Source organism: Salvia miltiorrhiza, chromosome 1 (assembly GCF_028751815.1).
Source record: "Salvia miltiorrhiza cultivar Shanhuang (shh) chromosome 1, IMPLAD_Smil_shh, whole genome shotgun sequence".
NCBI classification, from domain to species: Eukaryota; Viridiplantae; Streptophyta; class Magnoliopsida; order Lamiales; family Lamiaceae; genus Salvia; species Salvia miltiorrhiza.
The window spans coordinates 66101005-66125611 of NC_080387.1; the positions used below are offsets into that span (position 1 = coordinate 66101005).

The 24607-nt window shown below is 34.2% G+C and overlaps 3 protein-coding genes across 3 annotated transcripts; all 3 read left to right on the forward strand.

Annotated features, from left to right (window-relative positions):
* Positions 1-6402: 6402 nt before the first annotated feature.
* LOC131005124 (cytochrome P450 71A8-like) lies at positions 6403-9441 on the forward strand. The gene is made up of 2 exons (XM_057931938.1): positions 6403-7383; positions 8704-9441. Exons 1-2 carry the CDS (start codon positions 6448-6450, stop codon positions 9301-9303), a joined length of 1536 nt encoding a protein of 511 aa, XP_057787921.1. The 5' UTR covers positions 6403-6447; the 3' UTR covers positions 9304-9441.
* A 5201-nt stretch (positions 9442-14642) lies between these two features.
* Positions 14643-16581, forward strand: LOC131005125 (cytochrome P450 71A8-like). Its single transcript, XM_057931939.1, has 2 exons — positions 14643-15584; positions 15787-16581. The coding sequence occupies exons 1-2, from the start codon at positions 14685-14687 to the stop codon at positions 16402-16404; spliced, it is 1518 nt and encodes a 505-aa protein (XP_057787922.1). The 5' UTR covers positions 14643-14684; the 3' UTR covers positions 16405-16581.
* Positions 16582-19494: 2913 nt separating this feature from the next.
* On the forward strand, positions 19495-21976 carry LOC131005126 (cytochrome P450 736A117-like). The gene is made up of 3 exons (XM_057931940.1): positions 19495-19721; positions 20360-21071; positions 21170-21976. Exons 1-3 carry the CDS (start codon positions 19546-19548, stop codon positions 21776-21778), a joined length of 1497 nt encoding a protein of 498 aa, XP_057787923.1. The 5' UTR covers positions 19495-19545; the 3' UTR covers positions 21779-21976.
* The last annotated feature ends 2631 nt before the right edge of the window (positions 21977-24607 follow it).

Below are 24607 nucleotides of genomic sequence, written 5' to 3' on the forward strand. Positions count from 1 at the left end.
ACCAATCTTGCCTTATATCGCTTTGAACCATCATGCTCTTCTTTGATTCTGTACACCCATTTGTTGTGTAGAGCTTTCTTTCCTTTGGGCAACTCAACTAGTTCCCACGTCATATTAGAGATAAGAGATTTTATCTCTTCTTTCATTGCAAGCTCCCACTTGACAGAATCTCCGACTTGACATGCTTCTTCATAAAATTCAGGTTCACCAGCATCGGTCAGTAACATCTGATTCATGTACTTCTTGTTTGGAACATGAGGTCGAGATGACCTCCTGGGTATAGGAGTTGGAGCTGGAACTGGAGACTGTGGTGGATCAGCCTCAGAGTTGGGCTCCTCCGTCTGCAAACCTTCATCTGTTTGCTTTGATGTACTGCACTCTGTAGTATCATCTGGATCAACATATGTTGGATCATCACTTGTTGTGTCGGTGGACTGCACTGCATTCCTGTCCTTGTACATCACATTTTCATTGAATATGACATTCCTGCTTCGAATGACCTTCCTGTTTTTGTCATCCCAAAAACGGTACCCGAACTCATCTCCACCATATCCAATGAAAGTACATTTTAGTGATTTGGAGTCGAGCTTACTCCTGGCATTATCACTAATGTGTACATACGCGACACAACCAAATACTTTCAAGTGAGAAAGTTTAATTTCTTTGCCGCTCCAAACTTTCTCAGGTATTCTGTACTCCAATGGTACAGATGGCCCATGGTTAACGAGATATGCCGCTGTGTTGACAGCTTCTGCCCAAAATTGTGTTGGCAGTCCTGCATGTATCCTCATGCTCCTAGCTCTTTCTGTCAACGTCCGGTTCATGCGTTCTGCAACTCCATTTTGTTGTGGTGTCCCTGGCAACGTCCTTTCTAACTTGATGCCGTCCTGGTAACAAAATTTCTTGAACGCCATATCTTCGTATTCTCCACCATTATCGAATCTCAACTTCTTTATCCGTAAGCCAGTTTCATTCTCCACCATGGCCTTCCACTTCTTGAACGCCTCAAACACCTCTGACTTGTGTCTCAAGAAGTAAACCCACACCTTTCTCGAGTGGTCATCGATGAAAGTCACAAAGTAAGACTTTCCGCCAATGGATGAAACTGCTGCTGGGCCCCAAACATCTGTGTGGACTAACTCAAGCTTTACTTGCTTCGGAGTTCTACCACTGGTATTGAAACTCACCCTCTTCTGCTTCCCGAAGATACAACTTTCGCAAAAGTCTATATCAACAGACTGAAGCTCTGGTAGTTTCCCTTTCGAATGCATATACTTGAGCCCTTTCTGGCTCATGTGCCCAAGTCTTTGGTGCCACAGATTTGCATTCTTCTTGCTATCAGCAACTGCAATTGTCACACACGCATTCATCGTTGTGTATAGGCTTCCAGTATCCTTGCCACGTGCAAGAATCATTGCGCCCTTAGTGATTTTCCAATAATCACCAGAGAAGTGTGTATCACATCCTTCTCTTGACAATTGCTTGACGGAGATCAAGTTCTTCCTCAACTCTGGTATATGTCTCACGTCCTTCAATTTCCATACAGATCCATTGAGTTTGATCTGTACTTCTCCTATGCCCACCACGCTGCATGGATGATCATCTCCGAGATATACTTCTCCGAAATTTCCCGACATGTAATTTATGAAGGAATTTCGATTCGAGGTGGCATGGAAAGATGCTCCAGAGTCTATGACCCAATACTCGACCCTTTTCTCCATGGAACATATCAAGGCATCGCCTTCTTCTTCAGTCACAACATTGGCTTCGGTCTTTATCTCGTTTCCCTTTGAAGGTACTTTACACTGCGTTCTGTAGTGTCCAACCTGACCACAGTTCCAACATTCAACAGATTTTGATTTGTTGGAATTCTTGTGGATCCTGGAGCTCTGCCTGCCATTCCTTGACTTGCTCCGTCCACGCCCTTGACTTCTGTTTGAGTTTCTGCCTCTGTTTTCTGCATTTAAGGCGGCACCTGAAGTGGAGGTTACATCTGACTGTCTCCTGATCTCCTCGGTTAAGATCATGCTCACGACATCATCGAACTTCATTTTGGACTTACCGGCAGAGCTGCTAATGGCCGTAACTGTGCCATTCCAGCTCTCAGGTAACTGCCCAAGTATTAACAAAGCCCGGACCTCATCATCGAATTTGATGTCCACCGTGGTAAGTTGGTCCGTCACTTCGTTGAACTCGTTCAAATGTTCTCCAAATCTTCCGCTCTCCGTCATTTTCATATTGAACAATTTCTTGATCAAATGAACTTTATTTGCTGCAGACGGCTGCTCGTACATGCTGGATAAAGCTTTCATGAGAGACGCTGTTGTCTTCTCATGCTTTATGTTGAAGGCGACTGACTTTGATAAGGTCAGTCTGATTGCGCCAAGTGCTTTTCGATCAAGCACCTCCCACTCGTCGTCCTTCATATCCACTGGCTTTTCCTTCAAGGGCTTATACAGGTCCTTCTGGTACAAGTAATCCTCCATTTGCATTTTCCAAAATCCAAAATTCACACCATTGAATTTCTCCATTTTGGAAATCTTATCGTCTGTCGACATTGCTCCCACTCGATCAGAAAACACGATAATTTTCTCAAAAAATTCGTTTCTGATGTGGAGGTTCAGTTTACACTGCAACCACAGAGCATACTAAGAATTTTAAAAGAATAATTACCGTTGCGCACGAAACACTGTTCGCAAAATTTACTATTCACGAATTCACTATTCACGTGAATAGTACCAGCGCAAGAAAAAAATATTTTCGCCACCAACGTGGCTCTGATACCAGTTGTTAAGAAATTAGACGCAACTAATTCCGCCCGGGATCTAGTGTGACGCAATATTTTGGATATCGACCGATATGAAACGAGAATAAAAATGACACCGATATTTTTAACGTGGTTCGGCCAAACTGCCTACGTCCACGGACCCACACCAATATATTAGAGAATCTCAAAAGGAGGAGTACAACAAAAATACCACACTGTATTTTGTATCTGCCTACGCAGAGGCTATCTCTCAACTCACTTTTATCACTCGTGTATAACTTCCACACTGAAGTTTTCTCCCACAAGATTTTTCTCTCTCTCTCTCTCTTTCTCTATCTCTCTCTAGCAGAAAGCTTTAATGGTTGTTTGGTGTGTTTTAGGATGCTGCTGCGAGGATCATTTTATAGGGGATGAGAGGTGGTAGGTGGCAGCAATTGTTGAAAAACATTGCTGCCAAATTTGAATGTTGCAGCCGCAACTTTTGACCAACAACTACTTCTCAACTTATTATTCAAATGCAAGGATCACATTCTATTAAAAAACAACTACGAAGAGCAATCTACATATTTCGATTGAGTTTGATAGAAGCTATTACTATTATCCAGTCTCACAATCATCATTCAAATTCTCAGTTCCAATTCTACAACAGCAAATGCAGCATCTAAGCAATTAATAACAAGCAAAATATTTAACAAGCAATTTCAATAAAAATTTGGAGTTTAAAATGGCTAACCTTCAACTGTGACCGGAGGTCCTATATTGCCTGGCCGGAGGCGGATAATCATATTGGCTGGAGGCGGCGACGGGCTGGCCAGAGGCGGCAGTAGAGGGAAGGGAGAGAGTTACCATTATTTTCTTGAAATTAGGCATTGAGAGAGAGGGAAAGAGTGATACACAAAGAGAGAGAGTTACCTTAGGGCGAGTCGGGGTGACTATTGGCATGGCGATGGTTAAGGTGTTTGACGGTTGGAATGGCGAGGGTCACAAGCAAACCGGTTATAATCACTGAAGACAAAGATACCTCACTAATATCCTAGGACACTCTATAGATTTAATGAGTCGACAACATTAATTTATAGAGAAAGCATGATTATTGAATTAAGATTGTTTTTCCTTGATAACGATGTGTCAGTTTACCACTAATCAAACTTAAACCACAATTACTTATGGCCGATTCAATTGGCGGTATAATTAATTTCAATCCACTAAATATTTGCAATTATCTAATGAATTAAAATAATTAACATTGATAAATACAGAGAATCGCAATTGCAAGCATAAAATAAAGTATAAGAATAAATTAGATCTCACAAAATAATCTTGCTAGTGCTCCCTTATAATTTTTTTTTACTAGAACGCATAACAAAATAAGATAAGAAAAATAAGAAATAATTGTATGAAAGAATAAGAAATAATCGGACCGAGGCCTTTGGCGGTTTCGATTCCGATTTCGGTCCGTGGTCAACGATTTGAATTCGAATCGTTGACTTCGAACCAGTCCAGGCCAGTTCAGGGTCGAATTCGGCATCAATATTCAAACATGAATGGATATACCTGTCTGTCACTAGAAAATCATAACCAATAAAAATGAAGAGACAAGGCAAAGAGGAAAATTGTTTGGTTGTCAAACAAAAATAATACAGTTGATAATAAGTTGATATTACTTTGCTTTCAAAATATATAAAAACAATTTTAAGAAATCATTCTAAGCATATTTTAGTAATTTTTATAAAAATTGTCATACACGTGTTTTGCCGCCCTTACCTTAATTTGGTTCTTGCTTCGGAATGAGATTCAGTGTACCACATTTTATGTCCCACTTTGTGTTCCACTTTCAATTTTATTTAATTTCTTATATATATTTTCGTCAATTTCAATTTTATATGTTTTAGTTTAATTTTGTGATTATAAACTAGGGTTTATTCCATCAATTTAGGGTATATAATTATTTTTTTATCATTTAATTTAATTTTTATTAGCTAATAATAGGTTGATAAATTCAAAGTCATGGTATATACTTTCTAAAAAATTTAATCTTTTGAAATAAAAATTAAATATAATTCCTAGTATTATAATAAATTTTATTTTTATAAAAAATAATTTTAAAATAATAGATATAAGCATGGGACATAGTGACACACATGAGATTGTGGGATACCGGATCTCTTCTCCTTGCTTCGTCACTGACTGAGTGATTTATTTATGCAAATAAGTGGAATTGGCAGCAATTCTACCTAGTACGTTTTCTTAAAATTATGATTAATTTCATTGACTGAGTGATTTATTTATGCAAATAAGTGGAATTGCCTGCAATTCTACGTAGTTTTCTTAAAATTATAATGATTAATTAATTAGTTAGTAAATACTAGGATATCTATTTTATGTAGTATTAGTGGAATTGACTGCAATTCGACGTAGTTTTCTTAAAATTACAATTAATTTCATTGACTGAGTGATTTATTTATGCAAATAAGTGGAATTGACTGCAATTCCACCTAGTTTTATTAAAATTATAATGATTAATTAGTTAGTAAATACTAGTGTAGTGCATAAGAGATCCTAGCTATTTTATATAGAAGTATTATGTTACTTTAACAAAAAATAATATTGGATCATGATGATTTTTTTTGTAAAAAAATATGAAAAGTATAGATAAAAAATAAATGAATTGTAGTAGGATAGTCTTTAAAAATAAAAAAATACATATTTTTTGAAGACAGACTTGAAAGGACAAAATATACATATATATTTTTCACAAATGAAGATAATATTTACTATATGTATCAGACGATGTTAATCAACGAGGAATATATCCCTATTTATTGATTAAAATTAGCAAATGCAATTTTATAAAAATTAGCTCTTTTAAATATCCTTATTTTGTTAATCGTGGATTGCAAATTTTCTTACTTAGTTATTTGTGTTTCTTTCCAGGAACCTGTATTGATTGAAATCATCTACTACTCGATGTGCTACGTTTTTCAAAATACTATTCTTCTGGTTCACCAAAAGTATGACATTTTTTGTAGGCATATGAAAAATTATAAATATAATACAATACAATTTTAGCTTAATATATTTGAATTGAATGTAGAACAAAAATCACTATAATAAAAACTTTTACTATGAGAAAGAAGAAAAAATATATGAAAACAAGTCCAAAATGAGCTGGGACGGAGGGTGTATAATAGACATGTCTAAAATGAGCTTAGCAAACACCATCTAAGTCATTTCAAAATATTATTGATTATACATCTATACTATATTAAAAATATATTAAAAAGTAGAGAGTTTAATTTGAAATCAATTTCAAATTGATTTTAAAATTGAATGGTAATTTTATAATTGTAATAAAATTGAAGGTTTATTTGTAAATTATATTTTTTTCTATTTATTTTTCTTTATATTCTTATTTTGTTTTATATTAATTGTACATCATGTTGCATAAAATTTTCATTTTTTTCGAATTTAATTATGATCGCAATGGTCTTTCGTAACAACTAACAACCCCATATTTTATGATGATAATTTGTTTTTTTCAGTTGGGGGTGTGGGATCAAGATGATTAGTTTGTTTGCTCAAAATCATTGGTCCAACACATATGCCAAACACTACATAAAATCATATGCCAAACATATGATTCAGACAAACAACGACAAGCAACACTACTATAAAAATCCATGTCCAACACACCCAGTTCTTCACACACCTCAACCATGGAGGAACTTCAACTGAATCCCTTCATTCTCACAACTCTTCTCTCTCTCATCATTTTATGGTCCATCAACATAGTATTCCTTAAACCTAGGACAAAGCTAAAAGTCCCCCCTTCCCCACCAAAGCTACCAATAATCGGAAACCTACATCAACTTGGATCATCACTCCCCCACCGTGATCTCCATTCTTTAGCCAAAAAGCACGGCCCTCTGATGCTCCTTCACTTGGGCAGCGTCCCCGTTCTGATCGTCTCCTCTGCCGAATTCGCATGTGAAATCATGAAAACTCATGACATCCTCTTCGCCAACAGGCCCGGATTCAAGGCCATGAAGAAGCTGTTCTACGACTGCAGAGACGTCGCGTTTTCGCCCTATGGCGAATACTGGAGGCACATGAAGAGCATCGTTGTCCTTCAGCTGTTGAGCAACAAAAGGGTCCAATCTTTCAGTACGATCAGGGAGGAAGAAACGGCCCTTTTGGTGAGGAAGATTCGAGAATCTTCAGGTCCTGTGGATTTGAGTGCGATGTTTGCTAGATTTAGCAACGATGGGATCGGTAGATCGGCTTTCGGCGGGAAGTTGAGTGATTCTGAAAATGGGAAGAAATTCCTACATGCCATGACGGAGTTGATGGAGCTTTCAGGGATTATTGATATATCTGATTATATTCCGTGGCTTGGTTGGATTGGGCGTCTTAATGGTATTGATAAGAGACTCGATAACACTGCCAAGGAGATGGATCAAGTTTTGGAGAGTGTGATTCAAGAACGCCTGCAGATTCAAGAGGAAAAGGGTGTCAAACAAAATGGACAAGATTTTTTGGATATTTTACTCGGAATCTATAACGATAAAACTGTTGATGCCTCCATCGATCGAGATAGCATCAAAGCATTACTTTTGGTAATCATTCCCTCTCTCTCTCTCTCTCTCTCTTTGCGATCTGTTGTCTTTCATCCACTATCTCACTTTTGCTGTCTCCCCATTCATATCCTATTAATTTTAGTTCTTTTTCAGTTTTTTCTTCAATTATTTTAGTTTTTTGTGCTTTAGTTCAATTTTACAAATATTAATTAGAATCCATCATTGCTTGCTTTTAACATATATACGAACAGCAATCTTTAAATTATCAATAACTGATCTGATTATTTTGGTTGATTATTTTATAAAAAAGAGTATACTAATTTTATATATCTTCATTTTTTTGGTAATAAATATTGATATGTCCATTATATTTATTAAATATCCGTTCTCAAAAAATTTGCCTCAATTTTCTTTTTTAGGCGTCTTCAAATTTTTCGCCTCAATCTCCTTATTACAATTTATTTATATGACTTCACCATCTACTTTACAATTACAAATTTACAACCTTTTAAGGAGTACATGATTTCACCATGAAATAACTTTTTATTAATTTTTAATAAAATTCGTATTATTTTTTTAAGACAAACTTTTGAGGGACTAAGGGAATATTAAAATATTGAAATTTATACGAAATGAATGGGGGCAGACAGAGTGCATCGAATAAAGAATTCAAACCGCTTTCATGTATGAACGGTAATAAGAGATTTTTGTATTCGCACAATTGCGTTTGTTTTAGGGCTTAATTTAAAGGATTAGCTTTAATAGATAAAATAGTAAGATTAATTTTGTTTAATTTTAGAGAATTAAATTTTGGGATATCTCAAATTTGATTATTTTTATTATTTAAATTAGTTTTACTTGATTCTTATCCCATTGAAAAATAAATCCTACTATTGAGAACAAAAATATTCAATCATGCAAAATAAACGCCTCCTTACGATACAAGGAAGGGATCATAAGCTTTGTTTATCACATTTTCCTTCGTTTACTTTGACATAATAAAAATTTCAAGTAAACAGTATAAAGTTTCGGACATCATATTTTTCCTTAGAGAATATATAATTTCATACTTAGGAGATAGTGTTATAGTTTTATAGAGGTAGCACCCTATTCTAGCAAAAACTGTATGGTGAAAAGAAAATTTATCCATATAGATAAAATTGTGGAATTAGTAGCCTTTGTGATCAAAATACCATTACATCGTGTAATTAGTAAAATACACTATTACACGCTCTTTTCAATTTACATGATTTTATAAAATCATGTAATAGTCGCGAAAAGTATGTAACATTATATTTTACGATTTCACTGTTACACATTATGTTCGCATGACATATTCAGCTTCACTACCTTTTCCAGAATTCATTTGTTGGTGGAACTGATACAATATCCACAACCATGGAATGGACAATGTCAGAACTCTTGTTACACCCCACAGTGATGGAAAAGTTGCAGCACGAAGTAAGAGGAATCGTGAAGCCGAAACAAGAGATAACCGATGACGATGTACAAGAAATGCATTATTTGAAGGCTGTGATCAAGGAAGCTTTGCGTTTTCATCCACCACTCCCATTACTTGTGCCTAGACGAGCAAGCAAAGATGTACAAGTGAAAGGTTTTGATATCTGTGCAGGAACAGTGGTGATGATCAATGCATGGGCTATAGGGAGGGACCCCGTCTCATGGGATGAACCGGAGAAGTTTATGCCCGAGAGATTCTTGAATTCTTCCCTAGACTTTAAGGGCCTAGATTTCGAGCTGATCCCATTTGGGGCGGGACGAAGGGGATGCCCTGGGATCTCATTTTCTATTGTTGCTATGGAGCTTCTGCTAGCGAATCTTGTGCAGAAATTCGACTGGAAATTGCCTCAACCAAAAGATTTGGACATGACTGAGAGTCCTGGAATGACAGCCCATAGAGTTGTTCCCCTTCGTGCAGTTGCCTCTTGCGTTATGTAATTTGGAACATTATAGATCAAGATGTTTAAGTTTCAATCAATACCGCATATATATGTGTGGATTTTAAATATTTACAAGTTTTATGTGGTTTTTATCGAGTGCAATGTTTGTAATCAGAAAATATATATGTTTCTCCTCGGTATGCCATTTTTTCGATCTTCATGAATGATTCATGCGAGAGGGCTCCGGCGGTTGGGATTCTCTCTCTATATATATATGGAGCTAACAACTTTTAGTGTTTTTAGTGTATAAAATATAATCCTTTTTTTCAAAAATACTAAAAATTACTGTTTTGTTTTAACAATTAGCTCATATATATGGGTATGATTTATTTACCAGATGACTACAAAGTTTTTATTGTTCATTTCAGTTATAAAATCAATAGAGTTTTAATGGTAATGGTTCAAACTTAAGCTGAAATGTATGAATTACAAAACTTATGTCAGATCAGGTGAAGATCTGATCTAAATATTTGAAACAAGTAAACATAATCCGATCTTAAAAAGTTTTGATGAATATTTGAAACAGATAAACATATAGTCCGATCTTAAAAAGTTTTGATACAATCAATTTTTTAAGGATTGAATTAACTGTATGACAGATATCCACCAATCATACTGACTTGGACACAATATTTTGTGTAAACAATTATATGCTATTTCCACTCGACGCGTGTTCAAATATGATTTTAATAATCAATATTTTCAACGAATATGTGATCGCTACATTGTCATTTTCAGCATAATTAATAAGAGTATTATTCTGTTTGCTTACAATTATTGATCCGCACAAGTAAGCCAAATTAACACATGATTCTTTGTCAAAAAAATAAAATAAAAAATTAACACATGATTCAGGCATACAATAAGAAACAAACACTACGAACTCTGTCCAAACATATCCCATTTTCTCACACCAACATATTATTCAAATGCAAGGATCACATTCTATTAAAAAACAACTACGAAGAGCAATCAACATATTTCGATTGAGTTTGATAGAAGCTATTACTATTATCCAGTCTCACAATCATCATTCAAATTCTCAGTTCCAATTCTACAACAGCAAATGCAGCATCTAAGCAATTAATAACAAGCAAAATATTTAACAAGCAATTTCAATAAAAATTTGGAGTTTAAAATGGCTAACCTTCAACTGTGACCGGAGGTCCTATATTGCCTGGCCGGAGGCGGATAATCATATTGGCTGGAGGCGGCGACGGGCTGGCCAGAGGCGGCAGTAGAGGGAAGGGAGAGAGTTACCATTATTTTCTTCAAATTAGGCATTGAGAGAGAGGGAAAGAGTGATACACAAAGAGAGAGAGTTACCTTAGGGTGAGTCGGGGTGACTATTGGCATGGCGATGGTTAAGGTGTCTGACGGTTGGAATGGCGAGGGTCACAAGCAAACCGGTTATAATCACTGAAGACGTGTGATCTTATTTTTTCTTAATTAATATTCGGTAATTACAAAGATACCTCACTAATATCCTAGGACACTCTATAGATTTAATGAGTCGACAACATTAATTTATAGAGAAAGCAGGATTATTGAATTCAGATTGTTTTTCCTTGATAACGATGTGTCAGTTTACCACTAATCAAACTTAAACCACAATCGGTATAATTAATTTCAATCCACTAAATATTTGCAATTATCTAATGAATTAAAATAATTAACATCGATAAATACAGAGAATCGCAATTGCAAGCATAAAATAAAGTATAAGAATAAATTAGATCTCACAAAATAATTTTGCTAGTGCTTCCTTATATTTTTTTTTTACTAGAACGCATAACAAAATAAGATAAGAAAAATAAGAAATAATTGTATGAAAGAATAAGAAATAATCGGACCGAGGCCTTTGGCGGTTTCGATTCCGATTTCGGTCCGTGATCAACGATTTGAATTCGAATCGTTGACTTCGAACCAGTCCAGGCCAGTTCAGGGTCGAATTCGGCATCAATATTCAAACATGAATGGATATACCTGTCTGTCACTAGAAAATCATAACCAATAAAAATGAAGAGACAAGGCAAAGAGGAAAATTGTTTGGTTGTCAAACAAAAATAATACAGTTGATAATAAGTTGATATTACTTTGCTTTCAAAATATATAAAAACAATTTTAAGAAATCATTCTAAGCATATTTTAGTAATTTTTATAAAAATTGTCATACACGTGTTTTGCCGCCCTTACCTTAATTTGGTTCTTGCTTCGGAATGAGATTCAGTGTACCACATTTTATGTCCCACTTTGTGTTCCACTTTCAATTTTATTTAATTTCTTATATATATTTTCGTCAATTTCAATTTTATATGTTTTAGTTTAATTTTGTGATTATAAACTAGGGTTTATTCCATCAATTTAGGGTATATAATTATTTTTTTATCATTTAATTTAATTTTTATTAGCTAATAATAGGTTGATAAATTCAAAGTCATGGTATATACTTTCTAAAAAATTTAATCTTTTGAAATAAAAATTAAATATAATTCCTAGTATTATAATAAATTTTATTTTTATAAAAAATAATTTTAAAATAATAGATATAAGCATGGGACATAGTGACACACATGAGATTGTGGGATACCGGATCTCTTCTCCTTGCTTCGTCACTGACTGAGTGATTTATTTATGCAAATAAGTGGAATTGGCAGCAATTCTACCTAGTACGTTTTCTTAAAATTATGATTAATTTCATTGACTGAGTGATTTATTTATGCAAATAAGTGGAATTGCCTGCAATTCTACGTAGTTTTCTTAAAATTATAATGATTAATTAGTTAGTAAATACTAGGATATCTATTTTATGTAGTATTAGTGGATCGAATTGACTGCAATTCGACGTAGTTTTCTTAAAATTATAATTAATTTCATTGACTGAGTGATTTATTTATGCAAATAAGTGGAATTGACTGCAATTCCACCTAGTTTTATTAAAATTATAATGATTAATTAGTTAGTAAATACTAGTGTAGTGCATAAGAGATCCTAGCTATTTTATATAGAAGTATTATGTTACTTTAACAAAAAATAATATTGGACCATGATGATTTTTTTTGTAAAAAAATATGAAAAGTACAGATAAAAAATAAATGAATTGTAGTAGGATAGTCTTTAAAAATAAAAAATACATATTTTTTGAAGACAGTTGAAAGGACAAAATATACATATATATTTTTCAAAGATGAAGAGAATATTTACTATATGTATCAGACGATGTTAATCAACGAGGAATATATCCCTATTTATTGATTAAAATTAGCAAATGCAATTTTATAAAAATTAGCTCTTTTAAATATCCTTATTTTGTTAATCGTGGATTGCAAATTTTCTTACTTAGTTATTTGTGTTTCTTTCCAGGAACCTGTATTGATTGAAATCATCTACTACTCGATGTGCTACGTTTTTCAAAATACTATTCTTCTGGTTCACCAAAAGTATGACATTTTTTGTAGGCATAAGTAATAAATTGGTCGGTGAGTTTTACGCAGTGGACTGGAGAATGGGTTCACTATTGTATAATGAGTAGTTAAAATTGAATTAAAAATGATTTTTTTTTTTTTTTTGTTAATAAGTTAAGGTATTTGCAACGAAAAAAAGATAAGAAAAAAACTATGTTCTAAAAATAAAAGTGCCACATTTTTGCTAGACACCATAAATGATAAAAGTGTCATTTTTCGTGGCCTAAGTATGCACAGCACAGAGATGATAGCTGACAGGAAACTCTGTACAATATACCAAACCTACCAGTTTTATTTTATTTTTCAAATCTATCCTAAGGCGTGTTTGATAGGCTTTATTAGTTGAGATAAATTATCAATCTCACTATTTCTCCATGTTTGATAGCCTTATTCAGTAATGTCCCAGGCCCGCTGCAAATGCAAAGCCCGCACTAAAACTACTGTTCCACTTAGATTTCTGATCACATGCAGACCCCCAGTTCAATAATCTCCTCACCAACAGTAACCTTGATTAATTTTTGTTTTACAAATTTAACCCTCTTTTCCCAAAACAAAATCAAGTTTCTTTGAAGATGCTATTTCTGATTTCAATTCATCGATTCTCTGAGTGGAAGACCTACTCTCACTCTGGTACGTAAGAACAAGGTAAAGCTTGCTTCCATCTTTCCAGAGCTAGTAAAAATTGTGCTTGTTGGTGGTGGATGGAGACGAATAAAATTGTAGCGGAAACAGCGGCTGAAAAAATAGTTGGGGTGGGTGGACGCCGCCGCCGCCGGCGGGGGGAGGGAGGGAGAGGTAAAATCGCCGCCGTCTGTGACTGCAACAATTATTCTGGCTGTGGTTCTACAACAGGGGGAAGTGGAGGGATCTTTCTTTGGTTGTTCATTTGTGACTACAATAATTATTCTGGCGGTGGTTCTACAACAGGGGGAAGTGAAGGGATCTTTCTTTGGTTGTTGATTTGTGACTGCAACAAATATTTTGCAGAGGGAGGAAGAATTAATGGGGAGGAAAGGCAATCTGCCGTGTGGGGGAGAGGGGGGTTGGGGTTGGGGGGGGGGGGAGGGGGAAATGTTATGGAAGAAGAAGTTGTTTTGGACGGTGGGGGCGGCTGGTATTGGGGTTGGGATGTGGGATAATTATTTTTTTATTTTTCTTTTGTTTAGTTTTTTTATTTAAATATAAGGTTAAAAGTGTAATTTACTTTTTAATCTATAGTTGTATATTTTGTATCAAACAATAATATTAGTTATCTTAGTATTTATATCTAATTTATCAAACACCTTTTTTTTTTTTTTTTTTTTTTGATCGGGCAAAGTCATGTTAGATGTTAGTAATTAGTTTCCCCCATCCACTCCAAGAACCACCTTATCTCTCCATTCACCAAGATCCACCTTATATCTCCCATCTCCAATTCGCTCCCAAGAGGGATCGAACCCGGGTCACTTCACTTAAGTGAGGACCCGGTGGCCAGTGGGCTAAGCCCCCTGGTTAATTTATCAAACACCTATAAAATATTAATAATCTCACCCAATTTATATTATTTATCTAGATTTTATTTATCATCCCTTATCTCATTTCAGCTATCAAACACACCCTAAATCTATTAATTATGCTTGCTTGAAACAATTTATCACTATCTGATAGCTTTACGAAGTGTGGTACATGACAGCAGAAATGAATCAGAACTAGAAAGCAGGCGCTTAGTACAAGCAAGTTTAGCTAGTATATCCCTACTTGGCATTTAACCTTCGACGATTGTCTAAACAATAGTCATCAATTTTGACTGGCGCATATTATATTGAGTATAATTATATTTGCTGATCCATAAATAACACAAGCATTTGATTCAAACATACAACCAGCCCCAGTCCAGAAATAGGTAGCTCAGTTTTCTCACATCTCTTGTTCAAAAATGGAGGAATTAATCCAATCCAATCCCATGCTACTCACAGCTCTTATCTCCCTCATCTTGTTATGGTCTATTAACCGAATCTTTCCCAAATCTTCGAGCAAAAGAAAAGTGCCACCTTCGCCATCAAAGCTTCCCATAATCGGAAATCTACATCAACTGGGCTCACTGCTTCACCGTGATCTTCACTCCTTAGCCCAAAAGCACGGCCCGCTGATGCTTCTTCACTTGGGCAGCGTCCCTGTTCTGATCGTCTCCTCCGCCGATCTTGCCCGCGAAATCTTTAGAACTCACGATCTCATCTTCGCGGACAGGGCCATCTTCAAGGCCGCGAAGAAGCTTCTCTACGGCTGCAAAGACGTAGGAAGCGCCCCTTACGGCGAATACTGGAGGCAGATGAGGAGCATCATTGTTCTGCAGATGCTCAGCAACAAAAGGGTTCAGTCTTTCCGTTCCATTCGGGAAGAAGAGACGGCCCTCTTCGTCAACAAGATTCGAGAATCTTCTGGGCCCCTTGATTTGAGCGCAATGCTTGCTGATGTTACTAATGATGGGATTGCTAGAGCAGCTTTTAGCATCAAGTACAGTGAGTCCGCAAATGGAAAGAAATTCCTACGTGCCATGTTGGATCTCACGGAGCTTTTAGGGGCTATTCATATTGGTGACTTCATTCCGTGGCTTGCTTGGATCAGTCGTGTTAATGGTTTTGATAAGAGAATTGATCGGACTGCGAAAGAGATGGATCAAGTTTTGGAGAGTTTGATTCAAGAACGTGAGCAGACTCAAAAGGAGCGGAATGTCAACCACAAATATGGACAAGATTTTGTGGATATTGTGCTCCAAATCCATAATGATCAAAGTGTTGATGCCTCTATTGATCGAGATAGCATCAAATCATTTTGTTGGTAATCGCTCTCTCTATCATGTACCTTCGCTTGAAATGAACATGTTATGTTACATTTACTATTAGGGCACGTTAGTTTTTATTGCTGCCCGAAAAAAATTATCCATCTTAGAGAACATGCAAAAAAGAGTTGAAAAATAGTGAAATTATATGTTTTCCATGTAAGAGTTATCATACTAGATGTATCGGCTTATTGATCCACAGGATATATTTACTGGTGGAACTGATACAATATCTACGGCTCTGGAATGGGCAATGTCAGAAATATTACGACATCCGACGGTGATGGAGAAGTTGCAACGCGAGGTAAGAGGAATCGTGAAGCAGAAACAAGAAATAACAGATGATGATGTACAAGAAATGCATTATTTGAAGGCCGTGATCAAGGAAGCAATGCGTTGTCACCCGCCAGTCCCGTTACTTGCACCTAAAATAGCAAGAAAGGATGTGCAGATCAAAGGCTACGACATTGCAGTAGGAACAATAGTGATGGTGAACGCGTGGGCTATAGGGAGGGACCCCATCTCATGGGACGAACCAGAAAAGTTTATGCCGGAGAGATTCTTGAATTCTTCCATAGACTTCAAAGGCCTAGATTTCGAGCTCATCCCTTTTGGGTCTGGACGAAGGGGATGCCCCGGGATCACATTTGCTACAGTCACAATGGAGTTTGTGTTAGCGAATCTTATGCAGAAATTCGACTGGAAGTTGCCTGATGGTATTCAGCCAAAAGATTTGGACATGAGTGAGAGCGCTGGACTTTCGGTGCATAGAGCTCTTCCTCTTCTTGTACTTGCCACTCGTCACACTACTAAATAATTTGGAACACATGAAGATTTTCAAAAGTTTCAAATAATTCTGCATAATTATTTACAGTTAATGTTTGGAAATGTCACGTAAATATGTTATGTTTCGATCTTCATGAATGTATGCTTGCCCAAGGATTCCCCTATTGTATTATATTTATATATATGTATCTGATTTGCAAAGAATTCAGACTGGAAGCAGTAGTGATCATAGATAATTAAGGTAAATGTTTTTTTCTGTTTCTTTTTAAGAATTAAGAATGAAAGTGACTAACTTTTCTAACAACAAAATTTGAGTAGTTCACAAGAAAAAAAAAATAGACAAACAAAACAAAACAAATGTAGTGTACGCTAACAAAACAAATTTGGGCTACATCTATGTATGCCTTGTGTTCGTTTGATTTCTATTTTTCCTTATTAATTCTGTTGGCCGTTGTCAATTTTGGACAGCGTCATGTATAAGATACTGGTTGATGGTTTTATTTACAGGTAGAGGGTCTGCCTAACCCCTCACCCATCGGGTGTTTGTTATTTAAAAAAAATAAAAAAAAGACACACCCTCTCAATTACTCCAAGTAATTTGACTACTATTTAAGTCAGTAGTATTTGCATCCTGTGTAATGCAGGGGACACTTTTTCATATTTCTATATTTATATAAAATTGATATCAATTAAATTATCATATTTATAAATATAATAAAAATATTAATTTTGACTTAATATATTTGAGTTGAATAAAAAAAATCACAATAACAAAAAATGATACTATGAAAAGACAAAAAAAATAAGTTAGAAAATATAAATATAAATAAAAAATAATTAAAAATAGATTTATTCAAAAAATTATTAGAAATCTTTAAATAAATATAACTTTTAGATTTTAGATCAAATATTTACATAAAATATATTAAACTAAAGATCTCGTGATCTTTAATTTGATATGCATATTAAACATTTTATAGTTAGTTGACTTTCACAATTTTAGAAAAAATAAAACAAAAAAGAAGATAAACAAAAGAAATAAAAAATATATAATTTATAAATAAACCTTCAACTTTACTATAACTACAAAATTATCACTTAATTTTAAATTTGATTTGAAATTAAAAATTGTCTTTTTAATGGTTTGAAAAAGAAAATTCGTCGTTTTAATACCGTAGATTATAGATTGCTCCACATTAGATATGTTAAAAACAGGGCTGGCCCAATTCGGGGTTGGGCTTTGCCACTTTTTCAGGTCCAATGTGATTCCCATATGGGCGATATTCCGCATTTGGGCTGTGGCCAACCTAAAAAGCTATAGCTTTGACCCAATATTCACAAGTCAGAAGTCACTCACTCACAGTTCGGATTCACAAGTTAAAAATAGGGCGCATCAAATAATTAATACACAAAATCTCCAGTACACCCGGTTGACTCATACCCAAATCCTGACCCTCATGCTAATCAAAACCCACATCCTGATCTAAATCGTGTAAATGACACTATTTAGTTATACAAATAAAACTGTTTATATTGACACTATTAAATTATATAAATGACTATAACATTTTAAAATGTTATAGTGTCATTTTCAATCTTATAGTGTTATTTAAAATATTATAGTGTCATTTACAATCTTATAATGTCAATTGAAGGAGGTCATTTATATTTCTGAATTGTGTCAATTATATACAATGTCATTTACAAGGTTATAGTGTCATTTATACGCAGTGTCATATGTATAACAAAATAGTGTCAATTACAGGCAGTGTCATTTATATAACCAAATAGTGTTATTTACACGATTTGAGTTAGGATGCGAGTTTGAATCAGGATGCAGATCAAGATCTGGATAGGAGTCAACTCGATAGTACGGTACACTCGAGGTGTACCCAATACCACCTCTAATTTGATATAGGGTCATGTTTTCCGCTAAATTAATTAAGAAACAAAGATTTAACTTAAAAGATGTAAAATTTAAAAAATAAGAAAATAACATAAAAAGGAAAGAATATTCGTCTGGCCAAATTATAATTTACAGGCAGAAATCTTATTTGTTGTTTACTTTTATGCGCCGCTGCTCTTTTTCTTATCATTTTTTGTTTTTCTTCTGTAAGTGGTACTAAGAGCATCCGCAATGGGGTTACATGATAGCTTACATGATAGCCTATTTTATGATGGGGGACCACATGGTGTAAAGATGCTGCAGTGGGGTTACATGATAGCTTACATGATAGAATTAGTTATAAAGAGAAGAAAAATTGAAAAAAAAAATAAAAATAAAATTCACCATTTAAAGGGCTACACGATAGAACGTGTAGCCCTCGTGTAAACCTCTCCCGCAACGGTTACACGATAGCTCATTTACACGATAGCCCTATCGTGTAATGGCTATCGTGTAACCATTGTGGATGCTCTAATTGGCCACATCATGTCTACTCATAAATTAATTAAATTTAAAAAATCATAATAAAAATTTGCTTACAATAATTGATCCATATTCTGACTGACCCATGTTCTATGAGAACTATTATTAGTGATTACTATGAGAACTATTATTAGTGATTATATTACGTGGGACTACCTAGTGTAGTCAAAACTTTTTAATCATAGGAAATTCTATTCATGTAAAGAAAAGTATAAAATAATAGTATTTCTGACTAAAATATTCTTATAGTGTGTAACAGTATAAAATATACTATTATACATTCTTTAGAAGCGAAAAAGTGTGTAATAGAGTATTTTATACCGTTACACACTTTTTCGCAATCGCACACTTTTACGTTATTACACACTTTTGTGAAAAAGTATGTAACAATGTAAAATACACTATTACACAATTTTTGCGATTATTACACGATGGTTGAAAAAGTGTGTAACAATATATTTTTACATTGTTACACACTTTTTTACAGTTACACACTTTTGCGAAAAAGTTAGTTTACATTAAAAAAAAAAGTTAGTTTTTTCTTATTTTTATTTGAGTGGACATTTTTTCCTTTCTTATACAAGAAGGGCTAATTGAGGCCATTAACTCTTATAAATTATTTATTATTATTATATCTGTAAGTTGATCCATAAATATCCGTAACATATTCAGACATATTAAAGGAGGAGCAATTAGAAGTAGCAACAGAAAGCCCAAGTCCAAACAAAGCTCGGTTTCTGAAAAATGGAGGAATTCCAATTCCATCCCATGATTCTCACATCTCTTCTATCCCTCGTCTTTTTATGGTCAATTTACAGAATGTTGCTGAAACCTTCAAGCAAAAGAAAACTTCCCCCTTCACCACCAAAGCTTCCGATAATCGGAAATTTACATCAACTTGGGTTACTGGGTCACCAGGATCTCCATTCAGGGGCGGATCCAGGATTTGAGGTTAGGGGGGGCTGAATTTATTGATCTACGACGTATGTAGACATTTACACGGGGGTTCGGGGGCGGGAGCCCCCGAAGCAATTTTTTTTGAACATTCCGTATACTTTATTTTCATGCATTTTTTTAACAATCACTTAATATAATAGATATATGTTTGCAATTCAATTAATTCAACATCAAGTAGATTGAAAGTATACAAAACAATACTTTTATGCATTCTTTTAAAAAAATATATTTAATTTTCTAAACAAATAAACTAACTTTCATTGTTAATAATTAGTAATTTTACTTTTAACTTTAGAATGGACTCAAATTCAACATTAAAAATTAATTAAGAAAAAAAAATAGGATAAAAATAACATAAATGTAACAAATCAATGTACAATTTCAAAGAATTAATATGGATAGTTGGATATACTAGAAATAATGTATTATATTTTTTCTTCTATTTCTTATTTATATACACATATACATATAAATTGATATATTAAGTGAAATAAATTTCTATATTAAAAAAAAAAAAAAAAAAAAAAAAAAAAAAAAAAAAAAACTCAAAAATTGGGAGGGGGCTTCAGCCCCCCCTAGCCCCCCCCTGAATCCGCCACTGTCTCCATTCCTTATCCCAAAAACACGGCCCGCTGATGCTACTTCACTTGGGCAGCGTCCCCGCCCTCATAGTCTCCTCTGCCGATTCAGCCCGCGAGATCACGAGGACTCACGATCTCATTTTCGCCAACAGGCCCGCCTACAAGGCCTTCAAGAAGCTGATCTATGGCTGCAAGAACGTCACCCTCTCGCCTTACGGCGAATACTGGAGGCAGATGAAGAGCATCGTTGTTCTGCAAGTGCTCAGCAGCAGAAGGGTTCAATCCTTCCGTTCCATCAGGGAAGAAGAAACCGCCGTTTTCCTCAACAAGATTCAGGCGTCTTCTGGGCCGCTGGATTTGAGTGCCATGTTTGCTAATTTTACTAATGATGGGATCGGTAGAGCAGCCTTCGGCAGGAAGTACAGTGAGTCTGAAAATGGAAAGAAATTCCTGCGCGTCATGACGGATCTCATGGAGCTTGCAGGGACTATAAATATTGGTGATTTTATTCCGTGGCTTGATTGGATTGGTCGTCTTAATGGTTTTGATAAGAGGCTCGACCAGACTGCCAAGGAGTTGGATGAAGTTTTCGAGACTTTGATTAAAGAACGCCTGCAGCAGACTCGATCGTCCAAAGATGGAGAAGATTTCTTGGATGTTTTGCTCCAAATCTATAACGATGAATCTGCAGATGCCTCCATCGATCGAGATAGCGTCAAATCATTACTTTTGGTAATCTCTATAACTTAATTAACAATTAAATTTAATTAAAGACTGTGTGGAATCAATAATGCAGATTCTTGATGAGCAGTTTTGTGAGTGTGTGGCAGGATGTTTTTGTAGGCGGAACTGATACAATATCCACAGCTATGGAATGGACGATGTCAGAAGTCTTAAGACACCCAAAAGTTATGGAAAAGTTGCAGCAGGAAGTAAGAGGAATCGTGAAAGAGAAGCAAGCAATAAGAGATGATGATCTAGAAAAAATGCATTATCTCAAGGCTGTGATCAAGGAAGCTCTACGTTTCCATCCACCAGCCCCACTACTTGTGCCTAGAGTGGCAACCAAAGATGTGCAGATAAAGGGTTTCGACATCTCGGCAGGAACAGTGGTGATGATCAATGTGTGGGCTATAGGGAGGGACCCGGTCTCATGGGTCGAACCAGAAAAGTTTATGCCGGAGAGATTCTTGAATTCTTCGATAGACTTCAGGGGTCATGACTTCGAGTTGATCCCGTTTGGGGCTGGACGAAGGGGATGCCCCGGGATCACGTTTGCTGTTGTTGCTATGGAGCTTCTCTTAGCAAATCTTGTGCATAAATTCGACTGGAAATTGGCTAATGGGGTCGAAGCAAAAGATTTGGACATGACTGAGAGCCCTGGAATTACAGTTCATAGAGCCACTCCTCTTCTTGCAGTTGCTTCTCACGCTACATGATTTGGAATACTCTATTAACATTTTCAAGTTTCAATCAATATTACCTATGCAGATTATAAAATATTTACAAATGTCATGTGCTTTTTGTCTTGCCTGATGCTTCTAATATGACAAATTACAAATCCTGTTGATGTCAGAAAAGATATTGGTATTCAATATCATTTGGTATTTTAATTTAGATCTAGATCTTGAATTGTGTGGTTTTCTGTATTCTTTTTAAAGTATTTTATATTTATAGTTATTTTATGCCTTCACAATAAATAAATTTTGGATCCCCCCTCCCCCAAGAGAAAATGAACGTTACAATTTTTTGGTTTCATTAATGAGAATCTACGTTATTTATTGAGCTTTTCAACAACAAAAGTTTGTGGAGTATAATTTTTTCTTTTTGATAAATCTATGCTATATTAAAGAGGGAGTTTTCAATTTCAAATTGATTTCAAATCAATTTTAAAATTGAGTGACAATTTTGTAGTTAGAATAAAATTGAAGGTTTTTTACATAAGATACACATCTTTTTTTGTTTTCTTTTTTCTTTAACTTCTTATTTTTTTTATTTTTTTTCTTTTTTAAAATTGTGAAATTCGTCTAATTATAAAATATTTGATATGCATATCAAATTAAAGATCATGACAAGAGCTTTAATTTGATATATGTTATGTAAATATTGGATTTAAAATAGGGAAAATTGCACCTAAATACACAAACTGTGTCAAAAATTCATATTTAACACGAAGTTAAGATTTTAGTACATTTTAATACACCAACTTTCGTTGTTGTCCAAATTTGACACGACGTAATTCTTAAAAATTCAAAAAACAGCCCATTTTTGTAAATAATTAGACAAAGACCCACTTATGTTATAATTTGGAACATTTAAACCAAAACAAGATATTTCCTTATAATGTTTTCTTTTAAACCATTTTAGGCGTGGATCAAAGATTAAAAGAAAACATCATAAAGAAATATCTTGTTTTGGTTTAAATGTCCCAAATAATAACATAAGTGGGTCTTTGTTTAATTATTTACAAAAATGGGTTGTTTTTTGAATTTTTAAGAATTAAGTCGTGTCAAATTTGGACAACAACGAAAGTTGGTGTATTAAAATGTAAAATTCTAACTTCGCGTCAAACATGGATTTTTGGCAAAGTTTGTGTATTTTCACGCAATTATCCCTTTAAAATATAAAAATTATATTTATTTAAAGATTAAAAGTTAAAACTTAAGAAAAATCTCTCTTCTCTCTCCTCTCTCCTCTTTTTTTGAATAAATCTATTGTTTTCCAATTATCTTTTAACTTATATTGTTTTCTTTTTTCACAATATCATTTTTTATTAATATGATATATTATTCTTTATTATTTTTATATTACACTAAAACATATTTATCTTAAATTATAGTATTTTTAATTATATTTATAATTTTTATATAATAATCAAATGATAATCAATTTTTATTCGAGATATATAATAAAATATAAAAATATTTTTCGTGCGTTGCACGAGTGCAAATGCTAGTTATCTAAGTAAATAAGAAAATTTAAAAATTGCGTGGAACTCAGGATCTTAGGCCAACACGCACACTATAGGGGGCATTTGGTTTGGTTGATGTGATAGATAGAATTGATAAGATTGATAGGATTGAGGGAGTGATTAAATAATCCACCAAACTTCGGGGTGATAAATAATCACTCAATTAGATAATTAGATGCAGGCTGGATTATCAATCACGGACTCAATCATGAAAAACAAACACTTAATTATTTTATCAATCATGCTTTATCACGGACCCAACTTTGTACATTTCATTTCTTTTTTAATTTGTACACCTTATCGATAGCGACATTATCATTTTTTCTTTTATTCAATTTTATTATCATTCTATACATCTCATCGGACGTTACTCAAATTAATTTCTTTAGTAATTAAATATCAGTATTATACAGTTATTAAGCCCTACTATTCACATCAAAGTAAAACTAAAAAAAAAATCTTTATATATTATTTTTTATATTAACTTTTATATTTGTTTCAATTGCATCTATATATTTTTTTCAAAATATATACCGCACACTTGATTATTAAATAAAGTATTATACCGCACACTTGATTATTAATAAATAAATAAGTTACTAGTTAATATTTATCAAATAAGTAAAAAATACATACTCCCTCCGTCCCACGAATCTTGAGTCACTTTCCTGTTTCAACCGTCTCACGAATCTTGAGTCACTTTCCTTTTTTAGCCGTCTCACAAATCTTGATTCATTTCCTTATATGGCAAAAACATACCCCTTAACTTTTTCATTTTTTCATCTGCCACACTTAACACACTAAATACTATTTTCTTAATTTCCGTGCCCAAAAAAATTGACTCAAGATTCGTGGTACGAAGCGAGTAATTAAAATAATCACATTAAAATAACCACAATGTACGCATTAATTTGAAGCAAATTACATTTTCGAACTTTTTGATATTTTGGATCATAAATAAGAAACAAACTTAATAAAATAAATAAAATAGTCCACATATGTTTAATACTATAATTTTGGGCCCTTAGTTAGAATAAATAACTCACAATGGAAGTACATTAAATCAAAACCCAAATTAATTGCCAAGCTAAATAATTTATTATAATTCAATACAAAATTACAAAAACGTAATTAAAAATAGCGCGCATCAAATAATTAATACACAAAATCTCCTGTACACCCAGTTGACCCATACCCAAATCCTGACCCGCATGCTAATCAAAACTCACATCCTGATCTAAATCGTGTAAATGTGTAATGCCCCGCTCTTTTAAATACATATTAGATTAAATATGTG

Coding starts and splice junctions, on each gene's coding strand:
- LOC131005124 (XM_057931938.1), top strand. CDS start 6,448: ATGTCCAACACACCCAGTTCTTCACACACCTCAACCATGGAGGAACTT. Junction 7,384..8,703: donor GCATCAAAGCATTACTTTTG/GTAATCATTCCC, acceptor TACCTTTTCCAG/AATTCATTTGTTGGTGGAAC.
- LOC131005125 (XM_057931939.1), top strand. CDS start 14,685: ATGGAGGAATTAATCCAATCCAATCCCATGCTACTCACAGCTCTTATC. Junction 15,585..15,786: donor ATAGCATCAAATCATTTTGT/TGGTAATCGCTC, acceptor CTTATTGATCCA/CAGGATATATTTACTGGTGG.
- LOC131005126 (XM_057931940.1), top strand. CDS start 19,546: ATGGAGGAATTCCAATTCCATCCCATGATTCTCACATCTCTTCTATCC. Junction 19,722..20,359: donor GGGTTACTGGGTCACCAGGA/TCTCCATTCAGG, acceptor AATCCGCCACTG/TCTCCATTCCTTATCCCAAA. Junction 21,072..21,169: donor GCGTCAAATCATTACTTTTG/GTAATCTCTATA, acceptor AGTGTGTGGCAG/GATGTTTTTGTAGGCGGAAC.